Below are 15,807 nucleotides of genomic sequence, written 5' to 3' on the forward strand. Positions count from 1 at the left end.
CCATGTATGCATGTATGTTTTCTTATTCAGATACGAGCACACTAGTAGCTACATGCTAGCTAGCTATTCTTCAACTTGCTTGGGAGAAAAAACAACAATTTTGAATAACATTTAAAATAATCCACTAAGTATATGGTTAACAAAATGAGAACTTACCTTAGAGAGTCCACACTACAGTATGTTCAGACAGTTATTACTCTTGCACCAAACACAGTTGACAACAAAAGGAAGCCAAGCGTAACCAGGAAGTGTAGTACACCGTGAAGCATTCTGGTCAATGTAGTCTCCGACGCGCAGTGGTTTATCGGCTTCCTTTTACATTAATTAAAAAAGAAAGACAACAGAGAAAGTACTGTGAAACAAAACCTAATTTGAAATATTTTTTTGATAAATATATTTCATTATATTCTGCCGTTCTTGCTTTGGCACGAAGTATTACGTTGTCAATGTTCCACCAGCAGGTGGCGGTAAATGAATTACAGATGAGCTACGGAGGCGGAGTTGGCCTCAAAGAGGAAGAGAGTTGCTCAAACAAGCATGGCTGGAAACAACGCAGCGCCGTCACTTACCAGTTCGCTATCCAAACTGCAGTCCCTGCATGGACTGTTTGCAATCTATAAGAAGCAAGGACCGACCTCTGCAGATGTCTTGAATAATCTCAAAGAAGTTTTGCTGAAGGGTAACGCGGGGTAACAGAGTGATAACATGACTTGTTTGTGAAGGCAAACGCGCTGATGCTCTATTTATCTTACAGAAGCTGGCGTGAAGAACGCGAACCCGAGGAAGAGGAAGAAACAAAGTCTTAAAATGGGCCACGGAGGAACACTCGACAGCGCTGCCAGCGGAGTGTTGGGTGAGCACTCTTTCTCTTTTCTACGTGCAGGTGTTACTGTTAAACTTGGGTTCAATCACTGGCGTCATCACCCTCAAGACGCTTTATGATGACGTCACCTCGAGCTATTTGAAGATATGGGATCTATGCCTGTTTGAAGGGAGCTGAATCTTGAGGATCTGTTCTTTTTAGAGATGTCCGATAATGGCTTTTTTGCCGATATCCGATATATTAATTACCGATTCCGATATCAACCGATACCGATATATACAGTCGTGGAATTAACACATTGTTATGCCTAATTTTGTTGTGATGCCTCGCTGGATGCATTAAACAATGTAACAAGGTTTTCAAAAATAAATCAACTCAATTTATGGAAAAAAATGCCAACATGGCACTGCCATATTTATTATTGAAGTCACAAAGTGCATTTTTTTTTTTAACATGCCTCAAAACAGCAGCTTGGAACTTGGGACACGCTCTCCCTGAGAGAGCATGAGAAGGTTGAGGTGGGGGGGTAGGGGCTAGCGGGGGGGTGTATATTGTCGCGTCACGGAAGGGTTAGTGCTGCAAGGGGTTCTGAGTATTTGTTCTGTTGTGTTCATGTTGTGTTACGGTGCGGATGTTCTCCCGAAATGTGTTTGTCATTCTTGTTTGGTGTGGGTTCACAGTGTGGCGCATATTTGTAACCGTGTTAAAGTTGTTTATATGGCCACCCTCAGTGTGACCTGTATGGCTATTGACTAAGTATGCATTGCATCCACTTGTGTGTGTGAAAAGCCGTAGATATTATGTGACTGGGCCGGCACGCAAAGGCAGTGTCTTTTAAGGTTTATTGGCGCTCTGTACTTCTCCCTACGTCTGTGTACCACTCCGTACAGCGGCGTTTTAAAAAGCCATACATTTTACTTTTTGAAACCGATACCGATAATTTCCGATATTTCATTTTAAAGCATTTATCGGCCGATAATATTGGCAGTCCGATATTTTTGGACATCTCTAGTTCTTTTCAAAGATTATTATTATTATTATTCAATCAAGAAAACTAATTGGTAGCAGTTATAAGATACATTGAGAATCAGAATAAGTTAAATTTACACCAGTATTACTCTATTAGTGCTAATTATTATGAAATATGGAATATATTTAAATTTTGTCTGTGTTTTTATAGTAAAAATTCAATTAGCCCCGGATTTCCACTAAATGCGGAACGGCACCCGCATGGCAGGTGACTCTTTCCATTTTTACTCAAGTCAACGTTCCTGCGGAACTTTACCAACATGCTGTGACTGTTCCGCATTCCAGCGCTAAATATACACAAAGCTTCTATAATTCCCAGGCGCTGAAACAAATCCGGTCAATTTGGCTAAAATCTGGACAGATGGTCATGCACAAACCAAAAATAAATAATCCGGTTTACTTTCAAAACAAAATACTCCGTTTTCAATGCAGATCGTATTTTACACTTTGAAACATCTGAATGGGCCAGTCAACTCGTATGTAATTTCAACTTGTTGACACAAATGGATAACGGCATGCTGATTCACGTTCCCCCTTTTTCTCTTCATTAATGCAGTGCTGGTCGCCTTTTTTCCAGGAAATCTTGTTTTTGTCCTTCTTTCCTGGCGTCTTCCTTGTCCCATTTTATTTTTTCTACCGCAGCGATCGAGTCGCTCGACAAGCCTACGTCGCAACACACGGAGCTTGGTTTCATTAAAGGAGAGTTGTGAGTTTCATGTTGCGTGATTCTATCAAATAACATGACAGAGATGGAAGGACATGAAGACCACAGAAAATATATCTCTGTCAAAAATCCAAACGTGTAAATATCTTGACAAGTAGGAGCCTTATACAATAAGTAAAGACAAGCAGGCAGCAGCTCATACATTCTCATACTTTCTGTAACATCAAGGAAGAAATTATGTCACCCATCTTGAAAAAAACTATAACCTACATAAAAGCCCAGAATTGTTTTTTTGTAATATTTTTTAGGGTTTATGAGGAAACCTTACAATGTATTAAACCCAGAAACTTCTATTAAACAGTATAACATTGAGTAGAGAGTGAGGTATTGTGATGTAGAGAATTTTCAAGTTGGCCCTTCGCAAAACTTTGTTAAAAATAGTCTCATTCATTTGTGCCACGTTTGTGCTGGTTTGTGCAGCACAAACGTGGCACAAACTAACGATTGTGCTGTTATAATTTGAGTTAAATTCTATATTCCCTTTTTGTTTTGCTTGATACTGGCACCTGTACCCATTTATTAATGAGAATGTTTGGTAGGCAGTGAAGAGCTTCTGTACATTTGTTTTCAAAAGAGCCAAGGTCTATACATCACCAGCAATTATGTTGACATAAAAGGCTACTATAAGGAGTGTTGCGGTCATGTCCATTCAACATATGACACAGAGCAATTAACAGCCCAATGGCATTCGAATGCTGCAAAAACACAAATGACTCCCTTCACTCTGGATGTTCAAAGTGTTTTTTTGTCTGAAGACCTGCATGTGCAGGTAGCCACAGAACTGTGTGAGGGCTGGATGCAACCTAATGTCTGAATGGCATCACAGGCACAAAGGCTTATGGACTTTGGAAATCTAGAGCCAACTCATCTGCCCAATTTGGCAACCTTGCCCAAAGCAAAACATGAAAGGAATGATTTGGAATTAGGTGACAAAAATCCTATTTATTCCTTGCAGCTCACCTCATATTGGTAGTATCAGAGACATTGTTCTGTCACTATTGGAGTCAAACACAAATGAGTACAAAACCTTCTTAAAGAAAACTCACCAGAAAGTATGTTTTAAGGCAACTGGATCAGTTGTAAGAAAACTGACAAGGCCAAATGGCTCATCCGTCCATATCTACCTTTATCACGGTGGGACAAAGCATATTAATGCCATTGCACGTTGGCTGACCGAATGGTTTCGTGCAGGTGCACCTGTTCCAAAAGAAGTTGAGTGATTTTTCTCAGGCCATGTTTGGAGCTCTTGTGAAGATGTTACTCTTTATCCTGACCTGAAAAGTTAAATCAATGAATGCTTTAACATTTTTACTTGGTAAACAAGATGTAAAACTACCACCTTGTTTTGTCAGGGTTGATGTTACACACTGCATCAAGATGTTTTGCAACTGGGACTGCCTGAAGAAAAAAAACACATAGGATTAAGATTTTTTGTAAGGTTTTTAGCACAGCATCTATCACAATCTGTGGAGCAAGCCATAACTATTACGTGCTATCACTATTGTGGCGTTAAGTGAAGCTGAAGGTAATGATAGTTCTGGAGTCCCTTTATCATCAGAAAGGTGCAAGAAATACCCAAAAGCACAAATTGCACAAGAGTGTGTCGCCATTCCAGATGACAAGGGTGAAAAACAGGAACAAGTGGATGTATGTGTTCAGCTCCAGACAGACATCTGACAGTGGGTAACTGAAATATGTGAGGAGAGCAGGTCACTGGCCAAGGTTGATGGGGATCACCATAACATCCACTTCCTACCTGAGATTATTCCCCTAATAATACGACGTGCAAGTTACCATTCTGGACAGGAATAATGGTGCCACTATTCCACGGCACCATCATACCTGCAAGTTCAGCCACAGTTGAAGCAGAGTTAAAAAATATTAAACAAGGTATTTTCAAACATGAAAACTTAGCCACAGGCGTGGATCATTTTATTGCTCGCCATCTTTCTTTCATCAAAAAATGATGACGTTTCTGCCATTGACCCTGCATCCATTGTAGAAGAGAACAGACGAAAGGATGCTTACACCTGTGATGCTGCTAATGTTGCCACATACATGCGCCCAACAGATGAAGATGGGGTGGAGAGGTGGTTCCACCCAAAAATGGATGATGAATTCATACATACCTCCTTGTCCAGAATGGCTGCATGCCGTTCCATCTGCAGGCCGGAAAAAAGTAAAACTGCAATTGATAAGAAAATGGAAACCATCAGCAGCCTCTTTAAGTCGATAAATCAAACGTCTCTGTGCTAAACACTTTGACAGCATTTCTTGAAAATGTTGGAAGTTGCAACAAACACAGCAACCAGTTCCGTAAACTGATAAAAGCCATCGCTACACAGGGTGTGACCCAACAGGTCTACGTAGAGGGGAAGACTGCTGAATAAAATAGTTAAAGCTCTAACATCTGGTACGCTACAAATAGACCCACAATGCAAGAACATTGTAAGTGTTTTATTTGTCAAAACAATGTTCTTAACTGTATTGCAATCTAAGCAAATGAAGCACAAGGACAGTTGCATTCATCTCTACCTCCATTGGTGTCATCCACACTTCTGGCATATCTCATCTTGCAACTGCTGTGGAAGAAGCACTCAGCCTTCCTGACTCTGACTGCTTCTGGGCAATCAGAGAAGACACCAAAACAAGAAATAGTACATGTGCAGCGAGGGTTACTCACAGTTATAGGCTGGGAGAATTTACTTGGACTGACACTGAACTTGGCAGCCATTGCTGAGCAACAGTCACAGGAACACATTGTGACTGCAATAGTTGGCAAAATGATCAGCTACATAAATTAATAAAGGTCAGGTTTTTGTGCGTCAGCAAGTTTAATACATGAGGCCCCTGATCTACTATAGGTTTGCATGGTTTAAAACACGTGCAAACTTGATAGCGCATGCAACACTGATCTACTAAACTTGTGTGCAGAGGATTGGGTCTCTTTAGTGAGCAAAATGAGTGCAATCCATTTAGTGTGTCTGTCTTCATTAATATGCAGAATATATGCTTATCAAAATGCCCACAATATTAGGAGAAGATTCAACTATATTTAGCACACAGTGTGATTTATCAAGAGTATTAAACCTCAACTGCAAGCGCTATCTTGCATCTGTATTTAGCACGTCTGAAAAGTATGTGCAAACTGACAGTTACACATATGCCTATGAGAAAGGAGGCGATTGTGCTGCAGCTGTGCTTGTCAACATACTATATATGGACTGTCAAAAATAAAAATGTTAACCATATTGTCTTTTCAACTATATCATTGCCCTGTGATGAGGTGACGACCCTCCGGGTATTCCGGCTTCCTCCCACCGCCAAAAACATGCACCTGGGGATAGGTTGATTGGCAACACTAAATTGGCCCTAGTGTGTGAATGTGAGCGTGAATGTTGTCTGTCTATCTGTGTTGGCCCTGTGATGAGGTGGCAACTTGTCCAGGGTGTACCCCGCCTTCCGCCCGAATGCAGCTGAGATAGGCTCCAGCACCCCCGCGACCCCGAACGGGACAAGCGGTAGAAAATGGATGGCATTTTATAATTTTATAGCTGCTGGATGACTTAAGGAGCTGATTAAAACAAATTGAATTGATGCCTTTTTTTGTCAGCTGGTAGTTTTTTTTTGTTTTTTTATTTTCATATGCGGTGCATCTGGAGTGTATTCATAGTGGTTCACCTTTTCCACATTTTGTTATTTTATAGCCTTATTCCAAAATGGAATAAATACATTTTTGTACTCAAAATTCTCCACACAATACCCCATAATGACAATGTGCTTTTTACAAGTTCATTATATTTATTATATTTTTATGTATTATGATATATAGTATAATCATGTTTTTATCATCTTCGTCTTTTAGCAAAGGTAAAACTGTTTTTATCTTTTAACTTTTTTGAACAAGTCGTGCATGCTTTTATTTCAAGTCGCCTGGACTACTGCAATGCACTTTATGCTGTCATTAACCAAAAAGCTCTCTCCCGGTTGCAGTTAGTCCAGAACGTGGCAGCACGACTTTTAACAGGGGCCAGGAAACGCGAGCATATAACCCCAATTCTTGAGGCTTTGCACTGGCTCCCTGTTCATTTTAGAATTGATTTTAAAACCTTGCTGTTTGTTTTTAAAGCTTTACATGGACCGGCACCTCATTATATCTCGGACCTCATCCAAATTTACACTCTTGCGCGCGCTCTGAGGTCCGAGAGCCAGCTCCAGCTCGTGGTGCCCAAGACGAGACTTAAAACCAGGGGAGACAGGGCCTTCTCTGTGGTCGGCCCTAAGCTCTGGAACACTCTGCCCCTCCATGTTCAAACTGCTCCCACAGTGGAGTGTTTTAAGTCTCGTCTTAAGACCCACTTTTATTCTTTGGCTTTTAACGCTACGTGAGTTGTGTGGTCCTCTGTCCTCTGTGTTTTTTTAAAAATGTTGATTTCTATTTACTGTTTTAATTGGTTTTACCCTTTTAAAATCGTTTTTAATCATATTTATTTTTATATTGTTTTTATATTTATTTATTTTTTGTTTTTATTCAGTCTTTAGTGGCCTAGTGGTTAGAGTGTCCGCCCTGAGATCGGTAGGTTGTGAGTTCAAACCCCGGCCGAGTCATACCAAAGACTATAAAAATGGGACCCATTGCCTCCCTGCTTGGCACTCAGTATCAAGGGTTGGAACTGGGGGTTAAATCACCAAAATGATTCCCGGGCGCGGCCACTGCTGCTGCCCACTGCTCCCCTCACCTCCCAGGGGGTGATCAAGGGTGATGGGTCAAATGCAGAGAATAATTTCGCCACACCTAGTGTGTGTGTGACAATCATTGGTACTTTAACTTTAACTTTAGCTAAGGATAATATTTGAATATTGTTTTTAATATTGTTGTGCAGCACTTTGGAAACATTTTTGTTGTTTAAATGTGCTATATAAATAAAGTGGATTGGATTGGATTGATAGTAGCAGCGACTTCCTTGTTCATTTACGGAATCTGGTCAGCTTCCTTTGTTTTCACTTTGTCGAACTGCGGATGCAAGTGACGTCGAGGCCACATTGGGGCCTGTGTGTGTATACACTGGAGTCTGATAAAGATCACATTTTACTTGCAGTGTAAACAGTCAGCTGAAAAAAATCTGATTTAAAAAAAAATCTGATTTTGAAAAAATCTGATTTTGAAAAAGTCTGATTTTGTAAAAAATCAGATATGGGACGCTCTGGCCTGCAGTGTAAACGTAGTCTTATTTGCTGTAATAATATTTTCTCTCTTTCAGTTGTTGGTGTTGGAAATGGCACAAAAATGCTCAGCACAATGTTGACCGGTTCCAAGGTTAGTCAAAGCTGCTGACACTCACTTAATTTTTACTTTAGCTTGATTTAATGTAATTTTATGAGATGTTTGTGTTCATTAACGGCATTCATTGCAGTTTCATACACTTCCGGTTATAAGTTCCATGAGTTTGAATAATTCTCATGACTTTGTTGCTCATTATTGGTGTATTTAAATGTTTTTTCCCAGGATGCAAGGATAATATAGCTTATTCAAAGTTTTACAAAAACTTTACTGAACAAAAATATAAACGCAACACTTTTGTTTTTGCTCCCATTTTTCACGAGTTGAATGAACTCAAAGATCTAAAACTTCTACTATATACACAAAATACCTACCGGTATTCCTCTCCAATATTGTTTACTAATCTGTTTAAATCTGTGTTAGTGAGCATTTCTTCTATGCCAAGATAATCCATTTTAACTCATTGGTGTGACATACCAAAATGATGATTAAACAGCATGATTGCACAGGTGTGCCTTAGGCTGCCCACATAGAAGGCCAGTCTGAAATTTCCTGTTTTGCTTTTTTGGGAGTCTATATCTGGTGTGACCACTATTTGCCTCACGCAGTGCAACACATCTCCTTCTCATAACGTGGATCAGGTTGTTGATTGTGGCCTGTGGAATGTTAGTCCACTCCTCTTCAATGGCTGTGCCAAGTTGCTGGATATTGGCAGGAACTGGAACATGCTGTCGTATACGCCAATCAACAGCATCCCAAACATGCTCAATGGGTGACATGTTCGGTGAGTATGCTGGCCATGCAAGAACTGGGATGTTTTTAGCTTCCAGGTATTGTATACAGATCCTTGCAACATGAGTTTGTGCATTGTCATGCTGCAACATGAGGTGATGGTCTCGGGTGAATGGCACAACAATGGGCCTCAAGATCTTGTCACGTCTCTGTGCATTCAAAATGCCATCAATAAAATGCACTTGCGTTCATTGTCCATTACATACGCCTGCTGGATGAGGAGGTCCTGGGCTGGTGTGGTTACACGTGGTTTTGAGGCCGGTTGGATGTACTGCCAAATTCTTTGAGACGGCTTATGGTAGAAGTGAACATTCAATTCACAGGCAACAGCTCTGGTGGACATTACTGCAGTCAGCATACCGACTGCACGCTCCCTCAAAACTTGCGACATGTGTGGCATTGTGCTGTGTGATAAAACTGCCCATTTCAGACTTGCCTTTTATTGTGGGCATCCTAAGACACACCTGTGCAATAATCGTGCTGTTTAATCAGCATCTTGCCACACCTGTGAGGTGGATGGATTATCTTGGGGAAATAAGAAATGCTCACTTACACAGATTTCGACAGATTTGTGAACAATATTTGAGAGGAATAGGTCTTTTGTGTATATACAGTAGTAAAAGTTCAACTCATGAAAAATAGGAGCAAACACAAAGGTGTTGCGTTTATATTTTTGTTCAGTGTAGAATTGAGAGTAGGGCTGCAGCCATTGATAAGCACCCACCTACCACTGCTCCCATGTGTGCTCTATTGCAGTGGCCACTGAAAACTATGTTCGCACATTTAAAGTTTCGAGCACTGTGTGCGATCCAGATGTGATCAATTTAATGTAGTTATAGTTATACTCATTAAGCGAAGGGAAGCATTTTTTCCAAGCCAAGTAAGCGATTTTATCGATCCATCGTTGCAGCCTAAATTGGGAGTACACTTGACTTTATTTTGGATTTTCTTTAAAGTACACTGGGTCTGAATTATACATACATTACTGTTGGTGGTGTGGCTCAGATGGTAGAGTGGCCGAGCCAGCAACTTGAGGGTTCCAGGTTGAATTCCAGCCAAATAAAATGTTGGGCGAGATGTGGCCCCAGGCCTTGAGTTTGACACCTATGTAACTAGCACGTTGTTAACTCAAATTTGACTCAATTACCTGTCAATATTTAACCAAACAAATAACAAATCATGCCCATTTCTAATGTACCCTTTTAATTTCAGAAATATACTGCTGTAGGGGAGCTGGGAAAAGCAACGGACACTCTTGATGCTAGTGGCAGTGTTACCACAGAGAAAGACTTTAGTAAGCACAAATCCCATCAATTCATCTGTACCAGGTGTGGTTTGCCTGTTTTTTGGTACATTCTGTGTTTGTTTTCATGCAGAACATGTTACCAGGTTGGACATTGAGGAGAAACTTCACAGTTTTGTTGGCGATATCATGCAAGTCCCACCACTGTAAGCCTCCACTTTGTCCTAATTGAATTCAATGCATATGTTGTCCTATTTTCTTTGACATCCGATCAAAGTAATTCGAAGCGGGTTTGCAACCAAAGACTGGAGCTTGAATTAACAAGGGTGTCTTGGTATTTTACTGATGCAAGATGTTAATGTGTTGTTTGATAACATTATTAGCGCTTTTGTCAATTTAGATACTCTGCTTTGAAAAAAGATGGTCAGCGGATGTCGGTGCTTTTGAAGAAAGGTCACAATGTTGAGGCGAAGCCAGCAAGACCTGTCACGGTGTACAAGTTGACGCTCCAAGAGTTCAAGCCCCCTCTCTTCACTCTGGGTTTGTATTTAATGCAGAATGTTTTTTTAAGCTTTTTTTAATGCTTTTTATGTTACGCACTTTGTTTTTTATATTTGTTTATCATTCACAATCATTATGAAGCCGGGGATCGAACCAGGAACCCTCAGGTTGCTGGCACGGCCACTCTCCCAACCGAGCCACGCCGCCCTTTAATAATGATGATGCTTAATCATGCTTGTTATTACAGCTACATACGCTGTCCATTGGGTCGTGTACAAACAAAACATGCAATAATACTTTCCAGATACTGTAATATGATTGTCCATTTTTTCAGTCAGTACAGATTGTTGTCCTATCGCATTTTGTTGTGCATTACAAACTCAAAAGTCATTCAGCTGCTAACACAAAAGCCGCAGCATGTCATCGCAAGGCGGCCATGAAAAAACTGTTCCTCGGTGTTTGCTCTTACGATAACAATGCAGCTTGGTTATTATATGGGTTACGGCTGTAAAAGAAGTATTGTTGAAGGTTTTGAAGGTTTTTTTGGAGTGATAAAGAGGCAGAATAGATTGCTCCAGTTAGCTGGATTGCTAGCCACATACAACGAGCCGATTATTAAAAATTAGAATGCCAAACAACAACAAAAACATGTGTTTTTAGGATTGTCCCCGATCAACAAAATACCTTAAAAAAAAAGTGCCGTTCCCCTTTAAAGCAGCATTGCAAATGTATTAATACTACATACGTATTTTTCATTGCAGATATTGAATGTGGAGGTGGATTTTATGTCAGAAGCTTGGTGGATGACCTGGGAAAAGGTTGGTTCCAAACTTAAAATTTGCAGAATTAATCCTTATAACTAATAATCCCTAAAAATATTGTGTGCCTGCCGCAGCTGTCTCTTCATGTGCTCACGTCAAGGAGCTGATCCGCACCAAACAGGGTCAGTTCACCTTGGAAGATCATGCCTTACAGGAAGAGCACTGGACACTGGAGCATATCCTTAAATCATTGCACCTGTGTCCGGACGAGGTGGCAGCAGCAGAGGGTAGCACCTGAGAGACCAAGTTAAGATATACACTTGTAAACTTATTCAAATGTAGGTTACGCTATAGTAATTATCAGAGGTTTTCAAGTAGGATAGTGGGGTTTTTTTTAATTGTCAGAATGTGCCAGTTGGTGTTTGCAGAATGAAATATGCAAATCATGTTTATTTTTGTATTTAGTTGAGTCATTATAAATCAAATCAACTTTATTTATAAATAATATGCAGAAATCTTAGCTTTCTTTGCTGATAACTTAATTTTCTTACATTTTGTATGCAATAGAAGGACTCCTTCCACTATTCAGTCCCTTGTGGTTTGTTTGATTCAGTGTCAAATAGTTATTTTATTTACTAGCCTTGTTTTTTTACTGCAAGATAGCACATTGCTCTATACTGGCACTGCTGAACAAGAAAACAATTTGGTTGTTTTTTGGGTAATGGGTCACAAAATTGGGGATACGTGTCATTTGCGATGAACTCTGATGCTCTTTTTCTTTAAAACTTGTTTCATTTTAATGCAACATTTTTGTTGTAATATTTCTTGATAATCTTAAAGTCACGGGTGGCCAAAGTGTGCCTCGCAGCGTTTATTTTTATTGGCCCTAGGCACATTCTAAAAATGTACTGTATGTAACTTTAAATGTTATAATTATGAAATACAATTGCTTTCATACACATGTGGGAAATACAGTATATTTATCTTAGTTGTTCAGTAGAAATTGAAGATATTTTTCCCACATGGTTACATTAAAGGGGAACATTATCACAATTTCAGAAGGGTTAAAACCATTAAAAATCAGTTCCCAGTGGCTTATTTTATTTTTCGAAGTTTTTTTCAAAATTTTACCCATCACGCAATATCCCTAAAAAAAGCTCCAAAGTGCCTGATTTTAACCATCGTTTTATACACCCGTCCATTTTCCTGTGACGTCACATAGTGATGCCAACACAAACAAACATGGCGCATAGAACAGCAAGCTATAGCGACATTAGCTCGGATTCAGACTTGGATTTCAGCGGCTTAAGCGATTCAACAGATTACGCATGTATTGAAACGGATGGTTGTAGTGTGGAGGCAGGTAGCGAAAACGAAATTGAAGAAGAAACTGAAGCTATTGAGCCATATCGGTTTGAACCGTATGCAAGCGAAACCGACGAAAAGACACGACAGCCAGCGATACGGGAGAAAGCGAGGATGAATTCGGCGATCGCCTTCTAACCAACGATTGGTATGTGTTTGTTTGGCATTAAAGGAAACTAACAACTATGAACTAGGTTTACAGCATATGAAATACATTTGGCAACAACATGCACTTTGAGAGTGCAGACAGCCCAATTTTCATCAATTAATATATTCTGTAGACATACCCTCATCCGCTATCTTTTCCTGAAAGCTGATCTGTCCAGTTTTGGAGTTGATGTCAGCTGGCCAGGGAAGCTAGGGTCGATATTCTTCTCTTGATCATCTTCGGTGGCATAAGGGACGGTGTGAGCCAAGACATCCAGGGGGTTTAGCTCGCTCGTCTGCGGGAACAAACTGCCGCCATTGCTTGCCGTGCTACCGAGGTCTTTTGTCCCTGAATTGCTCACACACTCCGGCAGATTCAATGGGGGTCTGGCGGCAGATTTCTTTGACTTTATCGTTGGAAATGCATCTGCTTTGAGTGTCGCAGGATATCCACACATTCTTGCCATCTCTGTCGTAGCATAGCTTTCGTCGGTAAAGTGTGCGGAACAAACGTACAATTTCTTGCCACTTTCGCATCTTTGGGCCACTGGTGCAACTTGAATCCGTCTCTGTTTGTGTTGTTACACCCTCCGACAACACACCGACGAGGCATGATGTCTCCAAGGTACGGAAAACAGTCGAAAAAACGGAAAATAACAGAGCTGATTTGACTCGGTGTTTGAGAAAATGGCGGATTGCTTCCCGATGTGACGCCACGTTGTGACGTCATCGCTCCGAGAGCGAATATTAGAAAGGCGTTTAATTTGCCAAAATTCACCCATTTAGAGTTCGGAAATCGGTTAAAAAAATATATGGTCTTTTTTCTGCAACATCAAGGTATATATTGACGCTTACATAGGTCTGGTGATAATGTTCCCCTTTAAATATTATATACAGCAGTAACATTCACAGTTGCATATATAGAAATAGTTTTTCACCCACAGAATCTTGGAAGTTTTACGTTACCTATTGTGTATCGATTCTATACTGTGACAAGACAGACCTCACTTGTCATGAAAAGTAAAAACAAATGTGTCCAATGTTCTGTGTCATAGTTTATTTTTGTGTGATTGCAATACTTTTGGCAGTGCTTTGATTTTCACATGGCCCACTTTTCATAGGATTTGGTTTTTGTATACCATCTTGGTTAGTGTATGGCCAAACATTTTCATTGAGTTCAGTCTCTTCCCCCAATATCACAATCCTTCACATTTCATGTTGTCACAATGAGATACGTGTCGTGCTTGGATTTTGCTCCCACAGCCCTAATGTGTCTGTTTTTTGTTTATTGAACAATTTAAAGATATTATATATGACCAAGTCAAGGTTTTTGACTTGTCTTCGTGTCTATATTTGTTTTTTCAGTACCGCCCTAGTCCTTGGAGAATCACCATAAGTTCAAAGATGCTCAGTCCAAGCTTCGGTTGACCTTGTGAAACTTCCTACAATTTTGAATTGTCTCAGTTTATGCACTACTGATGTTTGAGGAGCTTCTCTCTATAAATTAAGGCAATCACAAACTCCTTCAGATGGACACTTGAGACCTGATAGATGCTTTGTTTGGAAGTCAATTCAGAAGCCTCAAAAACTGTTTCTGTGTAGACAGGATGCTTTGTGACATAGAACCATGATCTTCTAGAGCAGTGGTTGTCAAAACTTTTTCACCAAATACCACCTCAGAAAACACTTTGCTCTGCAGGTACCACCATAATGACCAACCTGAGAATACAGTAGCATAAAAGGCCGAATTATCCCTTTAAAAACAAGCCAGAGGTTTTTATTTAACAAGTACATTTAATATTTTTGGCCACTGTAACATTACACACAGTTTGAACAGTTAACAGTTTGAATATAAAAAAATAAAACACTACTTAAATCAAGTGATTATTTAGTTTACAACTAGATGGAGCCAGTGTACCATTAGTGGCAGAGCCATCTTTGACTAGTGGTACATGTACCACAGTTTGAGAATGACTGTTTTAGAGCACATGTTCCTTAAAGTGAAATCATGAAAGACAGGACTGATGTTTTTTTTTTAAGCATTCTAAATATTAAATGCGATCAAAAGTCGGCTTACAATTGAGCTTGTGAAAGTTGCTCTATTCTGCCTATAGAGCCTTTAAAAACATCCAAACCCTACATTAAGGTTTTATATACAATTTGTAAGTCCAAAATCAGTGAAGTTGGCACATTGTGTAAATGAAAACAGAATACAATGATTTGGAAATTCTTTTCGACTTATATTCAATTGAATAGACTGCAAAGACAAGATACTTAACGTTGGAACTGGTAAACTGTATTTTTTGCAAATATTATCTCATTTGGAATTTGATGCCTGCAACATGTTTAAAAAAGCTGGCACAAGTGACTTAAAAGACTGAGAAAGTTGAGGAATGCTCATCAAACACTTATTTGGAACAACCCACAGGTGAACAGGCTAATTGGGAACAGGTGGGTGCCATGATTGGGTATAAAAGCAGCTTCCATGAAATGTTCAGTCATTCACAAACAAGGATGGGGCGAGGGTCACCACTTTGTCAACAAATGCGTAAGCAAATTGTCGAACAGTTTAAGAACAACATTTCTCAACGAGTTATTTAATTAAAATTAATTTAGGGATTTCACCATTTACGGTCCGTAATATCAAAAGGTTCAGAGAATCTAGAGAAATCACTGCACGTAAACTACAAGGCCGTGATCTTCGATCCCCCAGGCGGTACTGCATCTAAAACCAACATCAGTGTGTAAAGGATATCACCACATGGGCTCAGGAACACTTCAGAAAACCACTCTCAGTAACTCCAGTTCGTCGCTACATCTGTAAGTGCAAGTTAAAACTGTACTATGCAAAGCGAAAGCCATTTATCAACAACACCCAGAAACGTTGACGGCTTTGCTGGGCCCAAGCTAGTCTAAGATGGACGGATACAAAGTGGAAAAGTGTTCTGTGGTCTGACGAGTCCACATTTCAAATTGTTTTTGGAAACTGGACGTCTTGTCCTCCGGACCAAAGAGGAAAAGACCCATCCGGACTGTGATAGGCACAAAGTTCAAAAGCCAGCATCTGTGATTGTATGGGGGTGTATTAGTGCCCAAGGCATGGGTAACTTACGCATCTGCCAAGGCACCATTAATGCTGAA

The 15,807-nt window shown here is 40.0% G+C and overlaps 2 protein-coding genes and 1 long non-coding RNA gene across 5 annotated transcripts in view; 1 reads left to right on the forward strand and 2 right to left on the reverse strand.

The window, feature by feature from the left end:
- lrrc45 (leucine rich repeat containing 45) overlaps window positions 1-908 on the reverse strand; it is a 26,601-nt gene extending 25,693 nt beyond the window's left edge. For both annotated transcript variants that reach the window (XM_061967141.2, XM_061967140.2), the window contains exons 1-2: window positions 570-908; window positions 157-312 (exon numbers count right to left, since the gene is read on the reverse strand). The gene's annotated coding sequence lies outside the window, so the exon portion shown is untranslated. The remainder of the gene's footprint in view (window positions 1-156; window positions 313-569) is intronic.
- trub1 (TruB pseudouridine (psi) synthase family member 1) lies at window positions 512-14,613 on the forward strand. 2 transcript variants are annotated; one of them, XM_061967147.2, is made up of 9 exons: window positions 512-679; window positions 755-853; window positions 7,838-7,893; window positions 9,862-9,943; window positions 10,026-10,098; window positions 10,293-10,432; window positions 11,155-11,211; window positions 11,289-11,460; window positions 14,032-14,613. In XM_061967147.2, exons 1-8 carry the CDS (start codon window positions 538-540, stop codon window positions 11,450-11,452), a joined length of 813 nt encoding a protein of 270 aa, XP_061823131.1. In that variant the 5' UTR covers window positions 512-537; the 3' UTR covers window positions 11,453-11,460; window positions 14,032-14,613. The 2 variants fall into 2 exon arrangements, with proteins under 2 accessions (XP_061823131.1, XP_061823130.1); XM_061967146.1 differs by lacking the exon at window positions 14,032-14,613 and having other exon boundaries at window positions 11,289-13,926.
- LOC133610073 (uncharacterized) lies at window positions 3,499-4,842 on the reverse strand. The gene is made up of 3 exons (XR_009815833.2): window positions 4,706-4,842; window positions 3,916-3,974; window positions 3,499-3,850 (listed from the first exon to the last, which is right to left on the reverse strand). It is a non-coding gene; the product is annotated as an uncharacterized lncRNA (long non-coding RNA).
- Window positions 14,614-15,807: the final 1,194 nt, after the last annotated feature.

The sequence above is a fragment of the Nerophis lumbriciformis genome, linkage group LG11 (assembly GCF_033978685.3).
Source record: "Nerophis lumbriciformis linkage group LG11, RoL_Nlum_v2.1, whole genome shotgun sequence".
Classification (NCBI taxonomy): Eukaryota; Metazoa; Chordata; class Actinopteri; order Syngnathiformes; family Syngnathidae; genus Nerophis; species Nerophis lumbriciformis.

Excerpts from the sequence above, each read along its gene's own strand:
- trub1 (XM_061967147.2), top strand. The coding sequence starts at position 538 with ATGGCTGGAAACAACGCAGCGCCGTCACTTACCAGTTCGCTATCCAAA. Across the intron at positions 9,944-10,025 it reads TACCACAGAGAAAGACTTTA|AACATGTTACCAGGTTGGAC; the intron begins GTAAGCACAAAT and ends GTTTTCATGCAG. Across the intron at positions 10,433-11,154 it reads GCCCCCTCTCTTCACTCTGG|ATATTGAATGTGGAGGTGGA; the intron begins GTTTGTATTTAA and ends TTTTCATTGCAG.